Genomic DNA, 25,324 nt, shown 5'->3' with positions numbered 1-25,324 from the left:
GAGGCGGCGCTCAGGGGAGGAGGTGAGGCGGCGCGGGGAGCTTGGCTGCCTGTGGGTGCAGAGCACCCACCAATTTTTCCCCGTGGGTGATCCAGCCTCGGAGCACCCATGGAGTTGGCACCTATGTCCCCTGCCCCCGCAAGTGGTGCCCCTGCATACAATGAAAAGCGCTGGGGAAATGTAACTTTCCGTATGCCCATACTATCTAAGTTCTCAACCAACATAAAGCTGGTTTCAGATTCTCAGCCTTGTCAGGATGACAGGGGTCAGGTCTCTACATGCATCTCTGAAGTTGCAGGTAGCTGTGCTTCCTTGAATCACCTGCAAACATTAGGGCTTCACAGTGAGTCACTTTATTATATAAATTATCAGCTCCTCAGCACTGTTTCATTAGTAAGAGTGAAGGTGACAAGAAACAAGGTGTGCATTATGGTCCGGAGGACCCCTTATAAAATACATGACTGAGGGTTATGTCTACTCTGCAAGCACGTGTGATTGCAGCTTATGTAGACGTACTGGACCTAGCTTTAATTAGTTAGCTCAGGAACTGGAGCAGTGAAGATGCAGCCGTGCACATTTCTGCGTGAGCTAGTTGCACAAGTAACTACCCAGGAGCACTTGTACAGCTCCTGGTGAAGTGTGCACTGGCACAGCTTCACTACTTGTGTATAGAGCTGGATGGGGAGGGTGGAAATGGTTAAGGGCCAACCAATTCTGAGATTGTTGGTGAATCAAAAAAGTCTGTTTCGGGTCTGTTCCTGAACAGGCATTTGAATGTAGGTCTCCCACATGCCAGGTACCTTAACCACTGAGCTAAAGGTGATAAAAGTGGGAGGGGGTCGGAAGGACAGCAGCATCATAGCTACCTCTTTAAGCCATTTGGTAAATAGCCAGAATTAATCATGTCAAATTTATGACTAGTTTTTATTTGACTGTAACCACGTTTTTCTTTGAATAACCTACTAATCTGAAAAAATTCACCCAGCTCTATTCCAGGACTTGACCTAGATGGATTAAAGCTAGCTTGTGTATGTCTACATGAGTGTAGTGCAGACAGACCCTGAGTCAAATAAAAATGTTAAAAAATTCTTATGAAATCATATAATCATGATCTCCTTTGTAAAGTGCTTTGATATCTGTGCTACCATGGCATCACTACTGTTGGTACCCAATCAACTAAATTAAAGCCAACTAGGTATGCCTATGTGTGTTGCAATCATACTTCTTAATTGCAGGGTAGACAAATCCAAAAATAAAGGGAGAACAACATTGACTTAAAGCCATCTTTCCCACCTAAGTGCAGAAATAGCGCACCTGAGAATCAGGGCCCGAATTTCTTTCAGGTGATCCAGTAGAGAATAAGAACCTGATGGGGGACCTATACCAAATGTTGATCCATAAAGTAACCATAGGCCCTAAAAATGCTGTCTTGGAAAGGAAAACAGATGAGCTTGGTTTGGGTAAGGAGCCAATGAGTTACAGAGGTGGGAATTGAAAGAATGGTAACCAGTGGTTTTAAGGTGACCTGCACAGGCAAAAGTTATTTGAATTATGTTCTTTTTAGTTTCTTTGTGATATATTTTTTAAAAGCCTAAACTTTGGCATTTACAGTCCTTGGATTTGGCACTTGGGAGAAGCAGAAGTATCCAATCTCTAGGTTTAAATGTGCTTTCCTGTGGAGGAGCCTGCAGGACCCCCAGCATCCTTTGTCCAGGCTTGGCTGGCCTTCGAGAGGGACCAGGCTGAGGCACTGCAGTTTGCTGGGCCCCACAGGAGGCTGCTGTTTCTGGAGCTGGGTGTGATACACTGTACTTCAAAGTAGCACCCTGTAACCCCCATATTCATCATTTGTATCTGGTTGTGATATTTCATACAAAGCATGCCACATAGGATACCATATGAAAGGTCATGATCTGCTGAATCTCATTGTTCTGTCAAAATATGTATATCATTAGTATGTATGAATTTTTAAGATTTTGTAATATAATTGTTATTGAAATATGTTGTGAGTTTGGGAGACACCCACTGCTAGCTCTCCAGTGACAACAAAGTGACACCCAAACAGGCATTAAGCGACCATCATGAGCCATTGACTATCAGGGGAATTATAAATCAGAGATTTACACTTTTGTAAGAAACAGTTGCGTGAGCACCACACAATGGGGATTGCTCAACTCTGGGACTCAGCAAGGCCCACAGGACACATCTGGGCCAGTATCTTCTCTGGGACATGAACTGAGAGTATAAAATAAGGGACAGTGGGATCACGAGACCACCTCCTCCTGCCCCACCTACAATGAAGGCAACAAGAACACTGGGAAGACAAAGACTTTGAACTGAGGAGATTGATCTCAGACTCAGAAGGAAATTCAGCCTTTGTGTTAAGAACTATAACCTACCTGCAACATCCAGTGGGGGGGGGGGTGTGAAAAAAACTGTTTGATTCAACTCTTGCTTAGTCTGAAAGTTTAGGGTTTAGAACACATGTTTATGTAAGAAGATAAAATATAACTATCTCTGACCTTTATGCCTACCACTTATAATCACTTAAAAAACTTTCTGTAGTTGATACACTTGTTTTAATGTTTTGTCTTTACCAGTGAGTTTGTCTAACGTGTGTTGGGAATCTGCTCAGATTACACAGGATGTTTTACGTCCACTCTCCTTTGACAAAGTGGCGAACTAATTAAGGAGCTTACATTATTCAAGAGAAGGTCTTGAGCAGTATAAGATGGTACATTCTGAGGTGCAAGGCTGGGGGGATTGGCTGGTGTCTCCCTTTCTATAGTTCATGAGTTGCTTGCAGAGCATTCATGCAACTTAGCTGGCTGTGTCTCTGCATTTTGGTGGCTGAGTGATAACAGCACCTGGAGGAGTTTGCAGCTTGGCACTAGCAAAGCATTGTGAGAGACACCCCAGGCTGGAGAGTAAAGGGGGCACAGTTCCAGGTTGTACACTGGAGATTCCATCACACCAGAGGATCACATTACACTGGGGCATCAGGTCACTGATTCCCCAGAGAGATTCTCAATGGGGCTGCATCTAGCCTTTGGTCTCAGCCTGTGCTGATCCAATCAAATAAGGTGCTTCCAGGATGGCTCACTGAACTGCTGTCACCACTTGCTCAGACATCATCAGGAAAACCTTCGAGTCATCCTCAGGGCCCATTTTCATGAGTTTTCACTGACATGACTGTGGCTGGCCAGGTCTACAGCCCCTGGAGATGAAATCCCAGTAAGACGCTGAGGCTACATTAGGGCCACTACCTGTTGGACCAATTGTTGCTGCTGTGCCCCTAAGTCCCGGATCTGCTGTTGCTGCTGGACAGCCAGTTGCCACAGGAGCTGCTGTTGCTATTGCTGAATCTTGGTCATCCACTTTAGAAGGCATCCCAGATCCACGCTGTCACCATCTTACCAACTCACGACCTTAGGTCGAGGGTGTTCAACAGTCTGAGTCAGTCTCCAGGGATGGGAAGATCATGCCCGCATTCTCTACCACATTGTCACTAGGGTTCTTATGCCAGGTAGGGTTACCACCTTTGAAATGCAAAAAAGCCCGCCGCAAGCCCAACCACAAGGCAACTCAACAGCCCCCCCCCCCCTTCTAGAGCCACTCCAGAGAGAACACGTATAGATAAGATTGATAACATCATTTTCTTATTTAAACTTCAGAAGTAGGAACGCTGCAGCATCATTAGCTGGGCACAGAAACTTTTAACATTAGCTAGCTCAATGTATTGTGGTGCTAATAATACAAACCTTTAGACCCACTTAAAAAATAAACAAGCAGATTAAATTATTTTTCTGGCAACTGGCAAATCCGTAAAAAATCTGGCCAGGCCAGTCAGATACTGGCAAGGTAGTATCCCTAATGCCAGGGTGCCCCTTAGAGGCCAGGCCAGCCTCCAGCACTCATCTAGGCCTCTGCTCTATGGTGTCAGGGTATTCCAACACTCCAGTCCAGTCTTACAAGGCTCAGCCCTCCGGCTGAACCTAGGGTTGCCAACTTTCTATTTGCAGAAAACTGAATATCATTACCCCGCTCCCTGCCCTGCCCCTCCCCAAGGTCCCTACTCTACCCCCTCCCCGAAGCCGCACCCTCCACTCACTTCATCCCCCCTCCCTCCATCACCCGCTCTCCCACATCCTGGCTCACTTGCTCATTTTCACCGGACTAGGGCAGGGGGTTGGGGTGTGGGAGGGGGTGAGGGCTCCGGGAAGATTTTAAAGCCCTTCATAGTACTTTCCAAATGTCAGCTCTCATGATAGTTGTGGGAGGAAAGGCGGGAAGGTGTTTTTTCCCTGTATACTATGTCTTCATTAACTTTTTCTTTGTTGATTTATAATAACCATACAATAAAACAAAAGCATGAGAATGACACTAAGGACCCAAGCCTGCTCTCAGTGAAGTCAATATTAAACTTTTAGGTTTGAAGTGATTGTTTCTGGATGTAAAATTCATACACCATGTGGAAAGTAGTGGGCAAAGAATTTAATTCTGGAATTCCCTACAGAGCTCTGTTTTCTGTGTGCTTTGTAAATCTGCACGTCCACCATGACGAAAGCTCTAGAGGCTAAGAATGATGAAAAGGCAGATCTAAATCTTGCTTAGCGTCTCCCTATCTCCTCAGCACACATAATAGCAGACAAGTTACTCCAGTTACTAGCAGGTTGCAGCTAGACACAAGTTTATTATTGTCAGGTTTTGCCCCTCCCTCTATGCACACTCCCCTCCTGTAGCTACGTGTCTGCATCGCCATTGCCTTCTTGCTCTGTCTATCACATTGACTGACAGTTCTGGGTAACTAGGTTGTGGGAAAGAAACACCTCTTCAGTCTGTTCACTGAGCTGCAGAGTTTTGAGCTTCAGCTGGATCTTACTCTCTAGTGTAAGAGAAATATATCCTTTCAGCATGGCTCGTAGGTAAGGGAGAATCACATTGGCTCACTATTCCTCTTTTTTAAATGCCAAATAGACAGAGAGTTGTGCTTCTCTGGGGCACCTATATTTAAAGGAGCTTTAATTGGAGTGCAGCATTGCAATAACATTCTGCTTATTGTTTCTGTTCTATTGTAGTAACTTGCTTCAAGTTGAAAAGCTGCTGGGGGCTAAAAGGGCAACTGAATCATATGCTGCTTTATGTAAAATAATGTGATACTAAGATTAGATGTTTTAAGACAGCTGATGTTGTAGGATACCTTGCAAAGATAAAGTTATAATGATTCAAGGCCCTCCTTCTAGACTTTCATCAAGCCCTCTTGTGTTTTTCCTGTATTATAGCGTCTTACTAGACTGTTTATTGCATTGATACAGTTGTTATTATCTTGAAACTTGAAGTGTGATCACCACTCTGCAGATACAGTTCTGTTCAGTGGATCGGATTCTTCTCTCAAATGTATCATAAGGTTGTAAATCAGGTTTAACTCCACTGGAGCCCATGGAGTTGCACCTACACTGGAATAAATGAGAGGAGAATCAAGTCAATAGTTTATTTCTTTTACGAACAATTTCATACAATTTTAAGGGAAACTTTACATGCATGTTAAATCTTTATGCAAAGGGTTTGCTTAGCAACCTGGGCAAGTGTTTTGCTTCTTTTAAAATCACAAATGATGCGAAGATTAGGAGGACTTTTAAAAATCACCCTGCTGCTGAAAGTCTCCTGAGGATAAAATTACACTGCAGAAGAATTAAACAGCCTTCTGTTTGGGTGTTGCACTGCACATTTACAGTACAGGTTTGGTTGCATTGATTTTGTTGAATTCTTTAGAACTAGCTTTCAAGCTGGTTGTGTCTGCTGGTTACAGCAGTACTTATTTCCTGCTCAGAAACTATTTGAACAAGGTGAAATCAGGGGGAGGGGAAGGGGGGTTGTACAACTGAATTGCATAAAAACCAAAAGGCATATCATGCAAATGTCTTGTTTTGAATTAGCAGCAATGCTAAGATTAGAGTTTTATTTTAAGTGTACAACTGTTAGAATATAGTAAAGTTTCAGTCAAGAAGCTACATCCCAGAAGCCCTCTTGCTTCTTACACTCTCAGTACAGCTTTTATTGCAAAGAAACTGAAAGATCTGAGATGGCTGGAACCAGCAACACTCCTGCAAAATTCACTTTTAATCCTATGCAAAACACGGCCTGTCTTGTCCTGCAAAAATTGTTTTAATCTTTTTTTATATGGAAACACTATGCTAGTAATTGGGGTGATTTCATCAAGAGTATGGAAGGAGGAATAATAGGGAAGGGATCAAGAACATACGAGACTATTCTCTGATTGCAAGCCACAGATGCTATCATATTGAAAATTAGAGGGGGAAGTATTATAATTTCTTTCAAGAAAACTTTTATCCAAACATTGACTGCATCTTAAGATGTATTATGTCCTGGGACTTCAAAGCCTCTGCTTGAGGTTATCACACCAGATGGTGAAGGTATTTTTGTGACATTTAGAAATACTTTGTACCGAATGACAATGTAACTTGTTAAGTAAGAGCTCGGTCTTGGCAGGGTTTGGTTTTCCCTTTGGTTTTTTTCACCTTCATTCTAAATTTCAGGTACAATTTGTGCATGTGCTCTTCCCTGTTTGAAAAGAAAAGGAACAACAAAAAGAAGATGGAAAGTCCCTAAGTTTATGGATGCCATTTTGATATTTTGGTCATGGATAGGGGAGAAAGGAGAGAAAAGAGAAAGTCATTGTGTCCTGTGAAGTGACTGCATTTCTAGGCACACATTTTTTGAATTGCTGGCAGTAGCATGCTTATTAAATTAATAGCTGAGCATAACCACTGTCTATGTGTTTGCTCACTCTTGGTCATCCTCTTTTGACTAAAGAAGCATGACGTGTGTTGTGGAGATGGGGTGGGGGAGTAATTTGGAAAATTTAAAAAAAATTACCCTAGAAGAGGAAAGTGCAAATGGCACCTTCCTATCCAATAAACACTGCCAATTTATAATGTGTAGCAGGGGTTGTTCCATTGGGGACAGATCTCCCCTATATGAAAGAGAATTTTTACATAAATGCTGTCAAACTCTTACCTTACTAAATCCTTATTTACAATCCAGCACACAGCAGATTCCCTGTCACCATAGCAATTGGCTCAAGTGTGAATATTCTGTGAAGCCTAGCACAGAGGTAGTGTAGCTGATGGTAGTAGAGTTGCCAACTTTCTAATTGCACAAAACTGAACACCCTTGCCCTGCCCCTTACCTGATGCCCTGCCCCTTCTCTAAGGTCCTGCCCCCCACTCACTCCATCCCCCCTCCCTCTGTTGCTCACTCTCCCCCACCCTCACTTGCTCATTTTCACCGGGCTGGGGCAGGGGATTGGGTGAGGGCTCTGGCTGGGGGTATGGGCTCTGGGATGGGGCCGGGGATGAGGGGCTTGTGGTGCAAGAAGGGGTTCCGGGCTGGGGGTATGGGAGGCGGATGAGGGCTCTGGCTGGGGATGCCGGCTTTGCGGAAGGGCTGGGGTTGAGGGGTTTCGGGTGTAGGAGGGAGCTCCGGGATGGGTCAAGGGGTTTGGAGTGTGGGAGGGGGCTCAGGGCTGGGGCAGGGAGCTGGAGTGTAGGAGGATCTACAGAGTGCCAGCTCTGGGCAGCGTTGACCTCAGGCAGCTCCTGGAAGCAGTGACATGTCCCTTGGCTCCTAGGCACGGGGCAGCCAGGCGGCTCTGCGGCGTCCGTGCTGCCTCCGCCCGCAGGAACCGCCCCCGCAGTTCCTGTTGGCCGTAGTTCCTGGCCAATGAGAGCTGCAGAGCTGGGGGCAGTGCACAAAGCCCCCTGGCCGTCCCTCTACCTAGGAGCTGAGGGACATGTTGCCGCTTCTGAGAGCCACGCAGAGCCAGGTAGGGAGCCTGCCAGTCCCGCGTCAACTGGACTTTTAATGGCCTGGTCAGCAGTTCTGACCGGAGCCACCAGGGTCCCTTTTTGACCAGATGTTCCAGTCAAAAACTGGACACCTGGCAACCCTAGATGGTAGCAGCAGAAGCAGGGAGATAGACAGCATGAATGTACAGAATGAGTGGATAATGCTAAGAGTAAAGGAATAAAAGAAAACAAAGAGTTCAATATATGAAGTTGTCCGTTGCATTGCTGTATTTACTACTCATTTTAACCTCTTCATCCCTTGTTTGTTGGGTTTTGTGTTTTTTTGTTGTTTTTTAAGATCTGTGGGCTTGGGGAAAATCATTAGTAAGTCGGGATGATCTGTGGAACAGCAAAAACAGCAGCACTGGATTGGAACGTGAGATGAAAGGTAGTAGGGAGAGAGAAGGCAAGGTCAGAAGTGGGAGGAGCTTCAAAAGCAGCTAGGAAGGAACATAGGAGATGGCCAGTTCTATGACATTAAATGATTGTAGCATGATGGGAGTATGGCAACCTGTTGCTTCCAGTATGCTCCCTAACATGCAACTGAATTGGCATTTTGGTAAGAAAAGAGTTAATTTGACCTGCAGGTACGGTCTGATACAAAGGAATCTGCCCAGGAACACAGTAAGTGTGCAAAGCGACTATTGTTATACCACTGAAATTTATTATTGGGGCCTTGTGCTGGGAGATATTTTTAACACGATGTGAGGAAAAATAAAGGAGACCTGAGTTCAGTTTCTGGTTTTGGGGCCAAGTTCACCCTGATGTAAAAGCCTAAGTCAGCACCAATAATGGATTTAACCTTTGTTCCAGGTGCTTAATGCTAGTGATGGATTTGGTCCTTATTCCCCTTGATTTCAATGCAAGTTTGATTGAGCCTTTACTTCCTCAGACCAGTAGGAGCAGGAAGTACCTCATATCAATCAATGACAACCTTCTTCAACTAATGAAAGAGAATGGTTTAATGGGATTTGATGTGTATTCTGTCCAAGGCCTTCAGGGCTAAATGAACTGTGGCTGCTGAAGAGGCCTGGATTGTGTGTAATGCTAGAAGGAATACAGGCTAGGGGGGCGAATGCACAGGGCAGTTATTGCAAGGAGACCCTCATTTCCACATCCCCTTTATAACCAAAGCCATTGTGTTAAAGGCAGTTTAATATTTGTGCACATATATTGTTACTGTCAGGGAAGCAGTGTGTGGCAAGTTCCCGTTACCACAAGACATGGAGTTGATTTTTAATGTTATGTAGATTTGTAGCACATGGTGCATACAAGAGCCTGTCGTTTCCTCAAGTGGTCTTGTTTTCTCTCCTGCACTTACATGGCATATTATCTGTGGGTTTTGTAATCAGCGTCTGATTTCTACACCATGTATTGTGGAGTAATATTATTTGGCAATTCAGTTTTTTCAAGCAGTCTGTTCTAAAGCTAATTTAAGACCTCCAAATAGAATTACAAATATCTAAAAATAAATAGATGCGTGTGCACAAAAGGACATATGCTGTTCTCTTTCACTTTCATCCATCTTTTGCTTATGCTTAAATTCTAAAGGCAAAACTCTGCCCTCAGATACATGCAAGAGTCTCCCATTGAAGTCAATGGGACCCTGCACGAGTGCACCCAAAGGCAGAATTTGGCCCACAGCTGTCAGTTTAGACTTTTGATTTGACACCATTCAGACTGGCATTTCAGTGATCAGTGGTCAACGTCTTGTTTATCTACACTTGGTTCTTGTGCCAATATAAATTTGCATAAGTCCTCATTGTATCTTTCTGAACTAATGTGCTGGACTTGCCAATTCAAATAGTTAAACCAAATAAAGTTTACTTTGTAAAGTCAGAGGGATTATAAATGAGCCTATTTGAACAGTCACAGCAGACTAAGAAATAGAAACTAGATAGGTCCTACTGGCTGTATTTTCAGATTGTTCAGACCTTGTTAGCTTTCTTCACAGTTGAAAGAAATGAGTCACAATCACTTGGTGACTAAGGGTGTATCTTCCACTGTAAAGTTAACTTCGGTGATTAGCATTTGGGTCTGGGCACCCGGATGGGCCTAGCCTGGGTGTGAGCAGCCACGCTGCACAGCTATAGCCGAATTTCTGTGTCCTCACTGGTACTACGCTCACCCATGTGAGGCTCTAGGAGTTCTGGGGGGCACATACTTTCAACGGTTCTTTGTGCTCCAGTAACCTGAACTTGCCTGATTCTTGCCTAGTGAATTGTGGGAGAACTTGTCCTTCTGCACGCATGGGGGGAATTGGAGGACCATCAGCGCTTGGGTGGTTTTGCTTGTGTCCTCAGTTCAAAATGATCAGGTACCCAGGCCAAGTGAAAGCCTCACTGGGGCTTCAGCCTGCAGCCTGAGATGAGTCAGCTAGTCCAGGTTAAAAGCACCACCACACTTGGGTCATAGGGTCTTGTGTATGGACTGGAGCGAGGGCAGGGGTAACACCTAAGGAAGAGCCCCAGTGAACTCTGAACTACCCCAAAACTAAGGCTAGTTCCTTAAGCTTAGCGCCGCTTGAAGAAATAGGGTCAAAATTTCATTGTAAATGTAAAACAAAGGGAAAAATACTGTAACCAGCCCCACTTCAGGGTACTGTAGTGAGTCCTGTGGTACATCAGTCCCCTTTGACCCCTTGTAGCATGTCCTGTGTACCATGCGCTCCAAGCATTAGGCTCTGCAAGGTCCAGCCCTCGTTGGGTTCTCATAAATACTCACACATTTTGAGTAAAAGGATTGCTTTACTATACAGCCAGTTATGCTCCATGGTGGAGGGGTGGGGCTTTCTATCCTGATCCCTGCAAGCAACTGGCTGAAGCCCTGATGCATGAGACTTTATTATTGCCATTGTTTTAATGCAGAGCTGCCAGTGTAGTGAGCACATTGTGGGCAATGTAGTCAATCCTGTTCTTCCCATGGACCACAAAGGAACGGGATGAATAGGCTAGTGCCCTCTATCCTCCAGCTGTGGCTACTGCTCTCCCCTGCCAACAACAGAGCGTGTCCGGCCCACTCTCAGTGTACTCATCCCAACTCTCAGGTTGACTTCTATCTGGCCTTCCCTCAGGCTGCTGTCTCTGAGCTGCTGTTCCTGGCCTCATGCAGCTTCTGTCCCCTTGATAACAGTTTTCAAGTATATAAAAGGTTGTTACAATGAGGAGGGAGAAAAATTGTTCTCCTTAACCTCTGAGGATAGGACAAGAAGCAATGGGCTTAAATTGTAGCAAGGGCAGTTTAGGTTGGACATTAGGAAAAAAATTCCTAACTGTCAGGGTGGTTAAGAACTGGAATAAATTGGGAGGTTGTGGAATCTCCATCACTGGAGATTTTTAAGAGCAGGTTAGACAAACACCTGTCAGGGATGGTCTAGATAATACATAGTCCTGCCATGAGTGCAGGGGACTGGATTAGATGACCTCTTGATGTCCCTTCCAGACCTATAATTCCGGAGTCTGGTCCACTCTGACCTCAGCAAGCTACTTCCTTTTCTTGCATTCTCAGGATTATGGAGCTCTCTACTGGCTGGATGGTGAACTGGAGTGCCCTGCCCTGCACTCTCCACCTCAGCCAGGGTGGAGGTAAAGTAGGAACCCAGTTATCAGCTAGCAGGTTCATCACGAATATTAAAGAGAAACAAAATGTCACCTTCACAAACCTTCATGATGAATGCTTCTTGCTGGTGTCTATGTAATTCTATTTCTAAGCGAGGCAAATGTCTTTTAAAGTGTGGAGGGGCCAACATTGTAGCCTTGCAGTGAGTGCTTAATGCCACTACATGCTGGGAGAAGACCACAGATACAAGACTCGATTTATCCCTGGATTAGTTTAGTTTTATGCTGGTGTTTTCAGCTCCACTGTTTTTTTGGAAGGGAGGAAGCACCATGAATTGCCCCACAACAATCTTCCTGACTGCTCTAGGAGCAGCACTGATGTACTCTGAAGGAAGTCCCCTCCAACCTCTTTGAGCAAAGGAAAGCTGCTCTGACAGGGGCATTTGAAGGATTGGAAGGTGGAGAATTGGCAGGAATAGGGAATGTGATGGAATAAGCGATCTTCCCTAGAAAACCAACCATAAAAAAAATGGAATTCTTCACTTCTTTTTCTATTCTGTTGTGTAATGTTGTTGTTGGCTGGTAGACATCTGCTGCATTCCACATTAGAGATGGCTGCCTTTTTGTGATGAACCTATAGAATCCTTCTAGATGAATAGTTGTCATCTTTATTTTAAATTTTTTTTTAGTAGAGTTCACTAATTATAAAATAAAACTGAAATCTACTATTCAAAAATAATAACATCAATTGCTTTAAAAAGGAAACATTTTTCTTTAAAACTTACAAAATAAACCATTTCCCATTTCTTTATAAAGTACTTTAGGTATTATCAGCAGACCATACTACTAATTAATATTGTCCCTCAGGTGAGAGTAGCACTGACTAAGAGTGTCATGAGGCGAGAAAGCTCCCTTGATATCCTGAGAGCACCCTGCTAAAGTGGCACCAGAAATGTGGATGCGGCCATTGACAAAGTTGTGTTGATCTGTGTCTTTTTTTTTTAAGCATTGATATTTTTCTAACTTTCTTTGCAGGCTGGAGTTAAATCATGAACTTTCTAAACTTTTCAGTGAGCTATGGGATGCAGATGTTAATCGCTTTGTGCCCGGGAAAGATTATACAATTGATTTACAGGTAATTTAGCTACTAAATATCATGAGGAGTGAGGATAGGATGAATCTATATGAAGTAGCGGGAGTAGCAGCACAGAGGGTGTAGCTCCCAGAACTGCACACGATATTCCAGCGGAGGCCTCACCCAGCGCCAAGTAGAAATGGACCAATTGCCTCCCGTGTCTTACATACAACACTCCCATTAATACATGCCAGATTGACTTTTGCCTTTGTTGCAACTGCATCTCACTTTTGACTCATTCAATTTGTGATCCACTATAAACTCCAAATCTTTCTCTTCAGTACTGCTACCCATATAGTTATTCCCCATTTTGTATTTGTGCATTAGATTTTTCCATCCTAAGTGTAGTACTTAGTGCATATCTTTATTGAATCTCATGCTTTTGATTTCAGACCATTTCTCCAGTTTGTCAAAATCATTTTCAATTCTAATCCTGTCCTCCAAAGTACTTGCAAATCCTCCCAGCTTGGTGTCATTCACAAATTTTATAAGCAAGCTTTCCATTCCATCATCCAAGTCATTGATAAAAATATTGAATAGCACCATACCTAAGACAGACCCCTCTGGGTTCCTACTTGATGTGTTTTCCCTGTTTTACATCGAATCATTGATGACTCTTTGAGTATGGCCTTTCAAGCACCCACCTTATAGTAATTTCATTTAGACCATATTTACCTAATTTGTGCCTGAGAATGTCATGTTGGACTGTGTCAGAAGTCTTACTAAAGTCCAAATATACCACATCTATTGCTTCCCTGCTGCGCACTAAGCTGATAATGAGTGTGAGTGACTCAGGGTACGTCTACACTGCAATAAAAAACCTGCAGCACCAAGTCTCAGAGCCTGGGGAAATTGAATCAGGCTCACAGGACTCGAGTTGTGGGGCTAAAAATTACAGTGTAGACGTTCGGGCTCGGGCTGGAGCCTGAGCTCTGAGACCCAATCTGCTCATGAGGTTTCAGAGTCAATAGTTAAACACTTTTTTTCTGGCAGATATTCAGCCAGGGGTAATTTACTGATATTTAGCTGGCACAAAGCATTTAGAGAAGTATCTGCTTGCTCTGGTAACACTGTTTCTTGTTCAAAATCCATGTATAGATTAAATGTACTAGTCATCTAACATTATCGCATCAAAATGTTCTGCTTTTCTAACAGGATCCTTTAGGAAAGTTTCGCAGTTCACATGTGTAAATCGGCTCAGAACTCAGCAGCATAAAACATAAAACATATTCCACTAAACAGAATTTTTTGTTGATGCCACATTTGCGGGAATTATTCTGAATACTGTTGCTGTTATAAATTATATACACTGGGCTCAATTCTGCCCTCATGAAACCCCACTCCCTTTGAGGGGGTTGCACAGTCAGGGCACAATGTAGCTCACTTTGATTTTTTTTCTTTTCTTCCTACGGAGTTAACAAGATTTGTCAGATTTCTTCCTCTTATGTAATGCCTGCCTTCTCTAACAGAGACCATGTGGGGAAGTGCCAGTTCAGTTGTTAATGCTTTTGAATTTTTTCAATACCAGGTAAATCAAATGTTATGAGAATGAGGAAAGGAACGTATTTTGTGATGCCTGAAATTAGCTAACTGCATAATGTAGCAATGGGGGCCGATGAAATCTAGCAGTAACACGTTGCTTATGAATGCAATATGTTTTTAGCTTGGTAGATGTCTTCATTTAGCACATCTAAGGCCAAATTCTGCTTTCAGTACCACCCTGAAATAAGTAGAGTAGTTCTGGATTTATGCCATGTAATTAACATCCGAATTCAAAAATGTTGAGTACCCAACAGCTTCCATTGGCTTCAAAATTAGACCCCCCTAAATCCATACTTGGGCGCTTGTCTCATTTTCAGAAGCTTCAGTGGGAGCTGTTTGGAGCACTGTTGAAAATCAGGTAGGTCTCTATATAGGGATTTTAAGCTCCTGCTTTTGAAAGTCTGGCCAGAAGGTTTATTCTGTAACAAATCTGTCTCTTTATCAGATATTCATCTGAGTTTCATTGTATTTCCATATATATCTATGATCTGGGTTGGTCCCTGCAAAATGTTCCAGAATCATGTGACTATTAAATAGCTATCTGCTAAAGAAGCAGATCTAAAGGGAATTTGGTCTCATGGTTAGAGCAAGTGATAAGAAGCCAAGTAAAAATGTTGAACATCATGGATGCCACAGGTCCTTGAGGAATTCTGTATTCCATATTCCTCGGTGATAGCATACAATTTCCTGTTTAGAGGTCAGTTTCTCTCACCCCAGCAACACCCCTTAGTCACTGGGGCCCCAATCCTGCTCCCACTGAAGTCAGTGACAAAATTCCATTGATTTTAATACTGTAGGATCAGGTCCCAAAGCAACCACCCGTAATGAGTTGCATGAAAAGCTGCTGAAGTGTCCCACCTAACTAAAATGTTGAACTTAGCCAATCTAAAACAAGCAGGAGATCTTTCATGACCTTAATAAGCATACCCTGACATCCAAAAAAGGACACAAACCAAGCATGGGACCTAACCTTGATGTCATTGGTATCCAAATGATCTTGGAATTGAACAACCACTGCCTTCTCAGGTATCTAACCAAAAAAGAAAAGGGTAAAAACTAGACCTCAATTGGCAAACACTCCAGCACCAGGAGGTGAAATCAATGAACTAGTACAGCAAATCAGTCAAGCCAGTTGATTTCAGTAGGACTATTCATAGAGCCCTGCAAAGCTACCGATATCTGCTTTATATCTGCGGATATCTGTATCCGTGGACCATGTTTGCAGTCAGATCGCAGATGGATGCAGATCCAAACTTTATATCTAGAGCCCTGCAAATCTGCGGATATCCACAGAACATGTCTGCAGATCTCCGATCGGCTGCAGATACAAATTTTGTATCCGTGCAGGGCTTTATTCGCAAGCTAAAATTTATGAATGTGATTAAATGCTTTGCTGGATTGAGGCCAGAGTGCTTATTATTGTTTGTAATTATTATTATAATAATATTTATTAGTTTTACTAAAGAAATCCACTGTGCTAGTGCTCAAAAGACAACTAGCTATTGAATTAATATTCAAGTGAGAAGTAAACTAACACAATAATTCGTAAGTATCAGCGGGGTAGCCGTGTTAGTCTGGACCTGCAAAAGCGGCAAAGAGTCCTGTGGCACCTTATAAACTAACAGATGTATTGGAGCATAAGCTTTCGTGCATGCACCTGATGAAGTGGGTATTCGCCCACGAAAGCTTATGCCACAATAATTTTTAGTAAGCTAGAAAATATTCCGTAGTATATTCTGTAAAAGTAATGAAATCTTAGTAGTAGCAGACCTCTCTAGAGTGAGTCTGAGCTTATATTTTGATCATAAAGTGGGAAGAGATGGGTGTGTGTGTGTATAAGTTATGAGGGCATGGACTGGCAAAGCACAAAGTAGTGAGGTTCTCCTGTCTAGCAGAATTCTACCGTATACAGCGAGAAGAAATAGTTAACACAATGGCTGGTGAAACCACGACCTCTTCAGAGCATTTTATAATGCACGGCAGGCAGGAAAACAGATAACTCTCACAGCATCCATTCAGAATGACAGTTCTGTTCTTCAGCTAGCTGACATGCACTTGGAGTAAGAGCAACGACTTCCAGCAACTGAAATATATAGGAAGGCAAGTTGGCAAGTGTCAAATAAAAAATATTAGAGGAGTATTTTTTTAAATAAAGCTTAAGTCTCAAAAGTTTTGTGCAAATTGTTTTCTGTTTTCTTCTAAAGATATTGATTTATCTGATTTCTGTTGTCCATGAATACTAAAATTTATTAGTGTTATAATTTATTAACACCAAGTGCTAAGTCTAGACTCCTCCCTTTGCAGGGGAACTGGTGCCGTTCTGCTTTGTGATGGAGCAGGGAACTCAATGTGGGAGGCCCTGCAGGGGATGTGCACCCCTATTCAGTGTGGAACGCAGCAGCACATGGGAGTGCCCCATATGGGTGGGCTAGGGGCAGCTGGAAGTGGGGCTAGAGGATCAGTTGCTATGTTCTTCCTCCTTTCCTTTGCACTAGGGGTTTGGGTATGTACACACCAGCTCCACAGTGCATCTACCCAGTGCTTGGCCTGGATGCTACACTCGGGATTTGAATCTAAGAGAAGAATTTCTACTCAGAAAACTTAAATCTCTTGTTGAAACAGGGCTGACTTTCAAAAACACAAAGGACAGTTAAGTGCCCAACAGTCAGTGTGGGTTGGGTGCCTGGCTGTCCTTTATAGCTTTGACAATCTCCCCTTCTGGGCCTGATTCCACAATTCTAATGTAGGCACCAATTCCCCTGAAGTCAATGGGAGTTTTGCTTGTGCCAGGAGAGTAACATCAGACCCACATTGTGTTATATAAATAATAGGCAATCAAGTGGAGCAGAGGTGTCCTTGGTTATTCATTATTGCGATGCCCCCAATGAGCTATCACTGTTAACCCTGAGAAAGAGGCAACAGGACCCTTTCAAACACTTACAATGACAAAAAAGAGTATTTTTTTCTCTCTGCTTGATGTTGTGATTTATTATATAACTATCTCTATTGTTTTGTAGTATAATAAACAAACAGTTAACTTCTTGCTGTGCTTTGATTACTACTCGGAGAGGGATTATCCCCTTTAAATACATTTTGCATCCTTCATTGTTTTGTTCTGATGCTTCTCATAGGAAAAAGCAGGCTTTGTACAGCAGGGCAGCAGCATTGCAAGGGACAGTGCATCTGAACCTCTGTTTCGCTACGTAAATGAAGAGCGTCTGAAGAGCACAAAAACTTTTGCAGGTGAGATCTTCCTGTGATTTGTTCTTCAGTAATTGTGCATCCTTTCTTCTCGTTGTCGTTTTGGTAACATGGGAAATGGAATGATGAATCTGCATTATTTTTTTTAAATGTAGACTTAAAATGTAGCATTATGTACAGCTTGAATGGTCAGACAATTTGGAACTGAAGATCGTCATGCAGTACGTCATTTGAAAGGTAATTTCCCATAGATTTGCAATCAGATCTTGGAGTTTACCTGTGGCCTCTATTTCAGAAAGTACACTGATCTCCAGAAATACGCAGGTAAACAAATGTACACATTTTTGGTAAGATTGGCTAGAATTATATGTATTTGCAAGAATAAACTCAATCAGCAGAACCCAGCAACTTTTAAAATTTAACTTGTTTACACTTAATACTTTCATTGCTCAGACGGTTGGCTACACTGGTATTAAAATAGAGTGCTAACTACAAACAGTACCTTTATTTCAAACAAACGTCGCTGAGCAGTATTCTGATATCTATTACACCTGTGAGGCAATGCCAATAAAATCAATAGAGGCAATGTCTCTGTATATACACAGCCATGTAACTCAGAACAGAATTTGGCTTTATGCCTATTAAATGGCAGTTCCAGAAACTGCTATTCCAATTTATTACTTATTCCTTGGTGCCTCTAGAAACTAATTAATTGGTCGTAATATTATTTCTCATATTGCAGCCATTCAGGTTCACACTGACTCCTTTTCTGCCTGGAGGATGTTTTCTGGCATTACTACTTCTACTGTGGAACAAGGACCTATTATTCACACAGATCTTTTTTTGTCAGGATTAGCACCCACTCCAGGGTTGGGCTCACCTGGGGATGGACAAACTTTAGATTGTTGAGTAGCAATGCCTACTGGGCCTAAAACCCCTGATCAGAGCAAAGATGCAATGACAGAGTGATTAGTGGAGCTTCACCAGAACACTGCTATTTATATATCTGCTAGATAGAATACCAGAACTGATCTTTTTTTTGTGATTCTGTTGCCATCTAGAGGCCAAACTACAAAGGTGATTTTGGTCTACACACTGTTGAACATCTATACCAGGTGCCCTGCTGAATGGCATCTTTCTTTGCAGCTTTTGTTTCCCTATTGGACAACTATGAAACGTCAACTGGTGTAGCAGAAGTTGTGACCCCACAAGAAATGGCTGAAAACAATCGTTTTCTTGATGCTATCTTAGAAACAGAAGTAATGAAAGTGAGTACAGCAGCTCTTCATGCTTTATCACTTGCCACAGTTAACTGTAAATTAAACTAATTATATTTCCTTGTTTTCGATCCTCCAGCTTACTCATCAATATTTAGTTAGAAAAAATTGGTCAAAACCCAGTCTTAACGACTTCAAGTCTCAGCTCTATGACATCTGGTTTCAGCTATACACCAGGGAAACAGGAAAGGGGTATGTATGGTCAATATGGATCCTAGTAGTAATCATATTTAATAGGACGTAAGAAATAAGTCTTACATGTATGTCATACAGACATAACCACAAAAAATGGAGAAGGTTATGTAATGTATTAATTGGGCGAAAGTAATTTTTAATGTCCCACTGTTTCTGTAATAGACTGTCCTGGCTTGTCAAAGAGTATTTATTTTATTTTTCGATGACTGAATGATTATTAGGTACATAGTCCTTTTTATGAAAACAGATGCATTTGAGGGACAAAAAGCAATTTACAGATAAATGTCAATTTATAATGGAAAAGACAAATAGTCTGGTCCATTGGTTTTTTTGTTTGTTTGTTTGTTTTTTACTGGTAGTTATTCCTTTAACATTAAATAGCAACTTAGATTTCATGACCAGATCTTTATTTTAAGTTCCACAAAAAAGAAAAACAAAACATTCAGAACAGGAAAGTTAATGGATAACTCTTAGCAAGTGCCAGTTTTGTTCATTTTCTGGCCGTTAATCCAGCAAATTAAATTTTTTAGCTAATTATTATTATGCTGATTTTATTGTAGGCCTGATTCCTCTGGATTTGAACACGTGTTTGTCGGAGAAACAAAACATGGAAAAGAGATTCTGGGTTTGCATAACTGGGTACAATTTTACCTTCAGGAAAAGCATAAACAAATTGACTACAAAGGCTATGTTGCCAGGAGGAAAAAGAGCAGGGTAAGAGAGACTTAGGGTTGTCTGTTTGTATGTGTACAGTTTATAGATAAGGTGAGTAAATCTACTCAGGATGTCTCTGGTAATGAGTCCAGGGCATGATGGTGTTGGGGGAGACAGATTATTTTTATTTTTGCTGTGGATTTTGTCTGCTATTAAAGCTCAATGCCCATCTAATTTTTAATTCCCCACTGAGACCCTAAAATTCTCTCGGGCCACCTTTTCCCCAATACCTCTTGTAGACAGAGGGGATTAATAATCCTCTAGTGGTTAGTGTCTTCATTGACTTTACCATGCTGGACCCAAGACATTGGGCCTGATATTGAAAGGTGCAGAGTGTATTCAACCACAAAAATCCCTTGGAAATTCCTCTGCCTTTCATACGACATTTGACAGAACCCCGTATGTTTGCTGCCTTTCTGCTAAGCCCCTATGCACTAAGTTTCAAAGGGCCCAATTCTGGGAGCTGATGAACTCTGTTAGGATAATGGGTTCAGACAAGTATGTCCAGAAAAGCAGCATAATTCTGTCATTCACATGATTTATCAAGGTTAAAGAATGGGACTGGGGCTTTTTGTTACTTTCTTGGTCTGAGATCTTGGGACTTAGGGTCTGATCCAATACCCATTGAAGTCATTGGAAGACTCCTATTGACTTCAGTGGGCTTTGGATCAGGCACTTAAACATTGTGTACTGTAGTTTCCCCATCTGTAACACAATGCCAAAAATACCTAGCTTATAGTGGTGTTGTGAGGCTTAATTAAAGGGACACTGACAACTTAATCTGCTGAGTTTCAAAAAAATGTGAATTAAAAATAGTTTTGGCCTTGGAGAACCCCCTGCCAATTGTTTGGTTTAACAATCGTTTTCCGATTTAAAAAAAATGATTTCTCTGCACTATGGCTGTGTGAAGTGCCTGTACAGACAGGGGATGCTGACCTGACTGAACAGAGGGAACAGTGAAAATGACTGTTTTTCAAACTGCTAGCTAATGCACAAAGGGAACATACAGAACATATAGAGAAAATAATTCTCTCAAAAATAATCATCGTAGGTGTTACTTGTAACAATAGTAGGTTAAAATAATCAAGCAGGTATCAACTTGAAGTTAACAGTGCCCCTTAAATGCAGGCTATGTACTTTGAGAGCTGTGAGTGAGAGGTGCTATAGAACAGTGGTTCTCAACCACGGGTACGCATGCCCCTGTGGGTACACAGAGGTCTTCCAGAGGGTACATCAACTTATCTAGATATTTGCCTCGTTTTACAACAGGTGACATAAAAAGCACTAGCGAAGTCAGTACAAGCTATAATTTCATACAGACAATGACTTGTTTATATTGCTGTATATCCTATACACTGAAATATAAGTACAACATTTATATTCCAATTGGTTTATTTTATAATTATATGGTAAAAATGAGAAAGTCAGCAAGTTTTCAGTAACTACTTTTTAAAGTAGTTTTTAGGTGAGGTGTAACTTGGGGGTACGCAAGACAAATCAGACTCCTGAAAGGGGTAGAGTAGTCTGGAAAGTTGGAGAGCCACTGCTATAGAAGTGTTTCAGGGTAGCAGCCGTGTTAGTCTGTATCCGCAAAAATAAAAGGAGGACTTGTGGCACCTTCTAAACTAACACATTTATTTGAGCATAAGCTTTCATGAGCTACAGCGCACTTCATCAGATGCATGCAGTGGAAAATACAGTGTGGAGATTTATATACACAGAGAACATGAAACAATGGGTGTTACCATACACGCTGTAACAAGAGTGATCAGGTCAGATGAGCTATTACCAGCAGGAGAGCGGAGGTGGCAGGGGGGGAGAAACCTTTTGTAGTGATAATCAAGGTGGGCCATTTCCAGCAGTTGACAAGAACATGTGAGGAACAGTGTGGGGGGGGGTGGGGAATAGTTTTACTTTGTGTAATGACACATCCGCTCCCAGTCTTTATTCAAACCTAAGTTAATTGTATCCAGTTTGCAAATTAATTCCAATTCAGCAGTCTCTCGTTGGAGTCTGTTTCTGAAGGTTTTTTGTTGAAGAATTGCCACTTTTAGGTCTGTAATCGAGTGACCCAAAAGATTGAAGTGTTCTCCAACTGGGGTTTTTGAATGTTATAATTCTTGACGTCTGATTTGTGTCCATTTATTCTTTTACGTAGAGACTGTCCAGTTTGGCCAGTGTACATGGCAGAGGGGCATTGCTGGCACATGATGGCATATATCACATTGGTAGATGTGCAGGTGAATGAGCCTCTGATAGTGAGGCTGATGTGATTAGGCCCTATGATGGTGTCCCCTGAATAGATATGTGGACACAGTTGGCAGTGGGCTTTGTTGCAAGGATAGGTTCCTGGGTTAGTGGTTTTGTTGTGTGGTATGTGGTTGCTGGTGAGTATTTGCTTCAGGTTGGGGGGCTGTCTGTAAGCAAGGACTGGCCTGTCTCCCAAGGTCTGTCAGCGTGATGGGTTGTCCTTCAGGATAGGTTGTAGAGCCTTGATGATGCATTGGAGAGGTTTTAGTTGGGGGCTGAAGGTGATGGCTAGTGGCGTTCTGTTATTTTCTTTGTTGGGCCTGTCCTGTAGTAGGTGACTTCTGGGTACTCTTCTGGCTCTGTCAGTCTGTTTCTTCACTTCAGCAGGTGGGTACTGTAGTTGTAAGAACGCTTGATAGAGATCTTGTAGGTGTTTGTCTCTGTCTGAGGGATTGGAGCAAATGCGGTTGTATCGTAAAGCTTGGCTGTAGATAATGGATCGTGTGGTGTGGTCTGGATGAAAGCTGGAGGCATGTAGGTAGGCATAGTGGTCAGTAGGTTTCCGGTATAGGGTGGTGTTTATGTGACCATCGCTTATTAGCACAGTAGTGTCCAGGAAGTGGATCTCTTGTGTGGACTGGTTCAGGCTGAGGTTGATGGTGGGATGGAAATTGTTGAAATCAGGGTGGAATTCCTCAAGGGCTTCTTTTCCGTGGGTCCAGATGATGAAGATGTCATCAATGTAGCGCAAGTAGAGTAGGGGCATTAGGGGACGAGAGCTAAGGAAGCGTTGTTCTAAGTCAGCCATAAAAATGTTGGCATACTGTGGGGCCGTGCGGGTACCCGCTGATTTGAAGGTATACATTGTCCCCAAATGTGAAATAGTTATGGGTGAGGACAAAGTCACATAGTTCAGCCACCAGGTTTGCTGTGACATTATCGGGGATACTGTTCCTGATGGCTTGTAGTCCATCTTTATGTGGAATGTTGGTGTAGAGGGTTTCTACATCCATAGTGGCTAGGATGGTGTTTTCAGGAAGATCACCGATGGATTGTAGTTTCCTCAGGAAGTCAGTGATGTCTCGAAGATAGCTGGGAGTGCTGGTAGCGTAGGGCCTGAGGAGGGAGTCTACATAGCCAGACAATCCTGCTGTCAGGGTGCCAATGTCTGAGATGATGGGGCGTCCAGGATCTCCAGGTTTATGAATCTTGGGTAGCAGATAGAATACCCCTGGTCGGGGTTCTAGGGGTGTGTCTGTGCCAATTTGTTCTTGTGCTTTTTCAGGGAGTTTGAGCAGATGGTGTAGTTTCCTTTGGTAACCATCAGTGGGATCAGAGGGTAATGGCTTGTAGAAAGAGCTGCCAAGCAGCCTCTTGTTCATATCCGACCTATTCATGATGACGACAGCACCTCCTTTGTCAGCCTTTTTGATTATGATGTCAGAGTTGTTTCTGAGGCTGTGGATGGCATTGTGTTCTGCACGGCTGAGGTTATGGGGCACGTGATGCTGCTTTTCCACAATATCAGCCCATGCACGTTGGTGGAAGCACTCTATGTAGAAGTCCAGTCTGTTGTTTCGACCTTCAGGAGGAGTCCACCCAGAATCCTTCTTTTTGTAGTCTTGTAGGAAGGTCTCTGTGGGTTAGTATGTTGTTCAGAGGTGTGTTGGAAATATTCCTTGAGTCGGAGACATCGAAAATAGGATTCTAGGTCATCCCAGAACTGTATAGAAGTGCTGTACATAGTTCTATTTTGTTTTCACAATGGTGCAGTTTTCATTTGTGCCTATAGATGTCACCTTTCAACCATAAAGGAGGCCATAATTTTAGACACTGATGCAAAGGATACTGACAGAGATGTCACTTGACTGTGCTAGTTAGGGCTATGCAGTAAGGGCTTTTAGGCACCCCTCTAAGGGGCTTAGGAATCCATCTCACACTGAATTTCAGTGGGAGTTGGGTGACTCACTTCTTAGACTCCTTTGAAAATCCCAGCTACAATTGAATTGAAATGGAATTCTACCAAAATATAGGATATTTCTGAGCATGCCACAAGCACCATCCTTTTTCTTACTGCCCTCATGAAATAGGAGACCACACTCCTCAGCCACTTGGATACTTACAGTGATGAGTGCTATAGGAAAACTTAAGGAAATATAAATTGGCATAAATATTTAATGCCATTTACTTCAGTAGTACAGGATTGGCTTAGGATACTATTCTAGTTCTTAGGAAAGACAAACCTGCTGCCTGAGTTCTTGACCCATAAACAACAGGAGCGTCTAAGATTCTAAAGAAGAGTTAATGTGAGATCCAGGGCTGTGTAACCCCCTATAATGGCTCTGTTTTACCTCCCACATTTTACATATACACAACTGATACAAGCACTATAGCTGCTCAGAAGTAGAGTCTCCCACATTTGTATTTGCAGAATAACCCTGAATGTGAAAATGTGTCTGTCTGGTCATATTCAGTATTCAGGGATTTTCATGTCTTTTATTTTTGGTTACAGTCTGATGAGGATGATCAAGTTCTGAGTCTACAGTTCAGCTGGAAAGGTCTAGTAAAACCTGTGGGAAGCACCTTTATTGGTGTCAGTCCCGAGTTTGAATTTGCCCTCTATACAATCATTTTTCTGCAGTCTCAGGAAAAGGTCACTCGTGAGATGGTGCAGATAGAGGAGTATGAACTACAGATAGTTGTGTATCGCCATGGTAAATACATTGGAACAGCATATCCTGTCCTCCTTAGCAGCAACAATGAAGATTTGTATTGAAAAGGATCAAGCTAACCTGAAGTTCTTTCTGAGTTTAATTGTAATTTTGTATAATTTTAAATGGTCTGTTTGGAATAATATCCTTTTGTTCTGTATTAAGATGCTTAACCTAAGCTGTGCCTTTTAAAGAAATGTTCAGTGCCTGTCCAGGCTTTGAAATCCCTTTTATCACTGTAGCCAAGGATGAAAGAAATTGTACTAAAGTGCCATCATAAAGCTGTACTTTAACTTCCTGACCAGATATCAGTTTTTTAAACTAGGCCCGATTAAAATGGAAATAGGGGTTTTGTTTGTTAACTACTGCACACCTAGAAAGACTGATCAAACCATATAAAATACGGACCAGAATATCCCATAATAAATGTATCTTGTGGCATTAGTGTTGAAATTAAGCCCTCTGTTATGACAGTGTAAAACAATACTGTATAGCTATATTTTGTGTTTCCGTCTTCAGTTATAGGCTGAGAAAAGGATTTCTGCCAATGGCAATCTAGACAATTATGACATTATCCCTCCCCTTCGCAACCAGCACAAGCCTTATGGACACAGAAGGACTTCCTGGAATGAAAGTCAGTGTAGCACTTATCACACTACATCCAATCACTCTTCTGCAGGCCAGGCCACATCGTAAAACAATGATTCATGAAGACTAGCAGGAAGCCAGAATAACTTGCTTTCCTGAAGCCTGAGCTCTGAGGAGACAGCAAAGTAATCTGCCTCTGTCAACCCCCAAAACCTACTAAACTCCCCCCAAAACAGAGCAGAATGTGGCAGGGGATGGATTCTCCAAAAACAATCAAAAAATCAGT

At 42.4% G+C, this 25,324-nt stretch overlaps 1 protein-coding gene across 1 annotated transcript; it reads left to right on the top strand.

The window, feature by feature from the left end:
• Nucleotides 1-4,826: 4,826 nt before the first annotated feature.
• LOC125624641 (poly(U)-specific endoribonuclease) lies at nt 4,827-24,743 on the top strand. The gene is made up of 7 exons (XM_048825719.2): nt 4,827-4,925; nt 12,461-12,560; nt 17,234-17,345; nt 18,450-18,571; nt 18,660-18,772; nt 19,336-19,489; nt 24,252-24,743. Exons 1-7 carry the CDS (start codon nt 4,915-4,917, stop codon nt 24,513-24,515), a joined length of 876 nt encoding a protein of 291 aa, XP_048681676.1. The 5' UTR covers nt 4,827-4,914; the 3' UTR covers nt 24,516-24,743.
• The last annotated feature ends 581 nt before the right edge of the window (nt 24,744-25,324 follow it).

This window comes from Caretta caretta, chromosome 1 (assembly GCF_965140235.1).
Source record: "Caretta caretta isolate rCarCar2 chromosome 1, rCarCar1.hap1, whole genome shotgun sequence".
NCBI lineage: Eukaryota > Metazoa > Chordata > Testudines > Cheloniidae > Caretta > Caretta caretta.
The sequence above is the reverse complement of the archived record's forward strand: the minus strand, read 5'-3'. Positions and strand labels throughout refer to the sequence as shown.

Coding starts and splice junctions, on each gene's coding strand:
- LOC125624641 (XM_048825719.2), top strand. Junction 18,572..18,659: donor TAGAAACAGAAGTAATGAAA/GTGAGTACAGCA, acceptor TCGATCCTCCAG/CTTACTCATCAATATTTAGT. Junction 19,490..24,251: donor CCAGGAGGAAAAAGAGCAGG/GTAAGAGAGACT, acceptor TTTTGGTTACAG/TCTGATGAGGATGATCAAGT.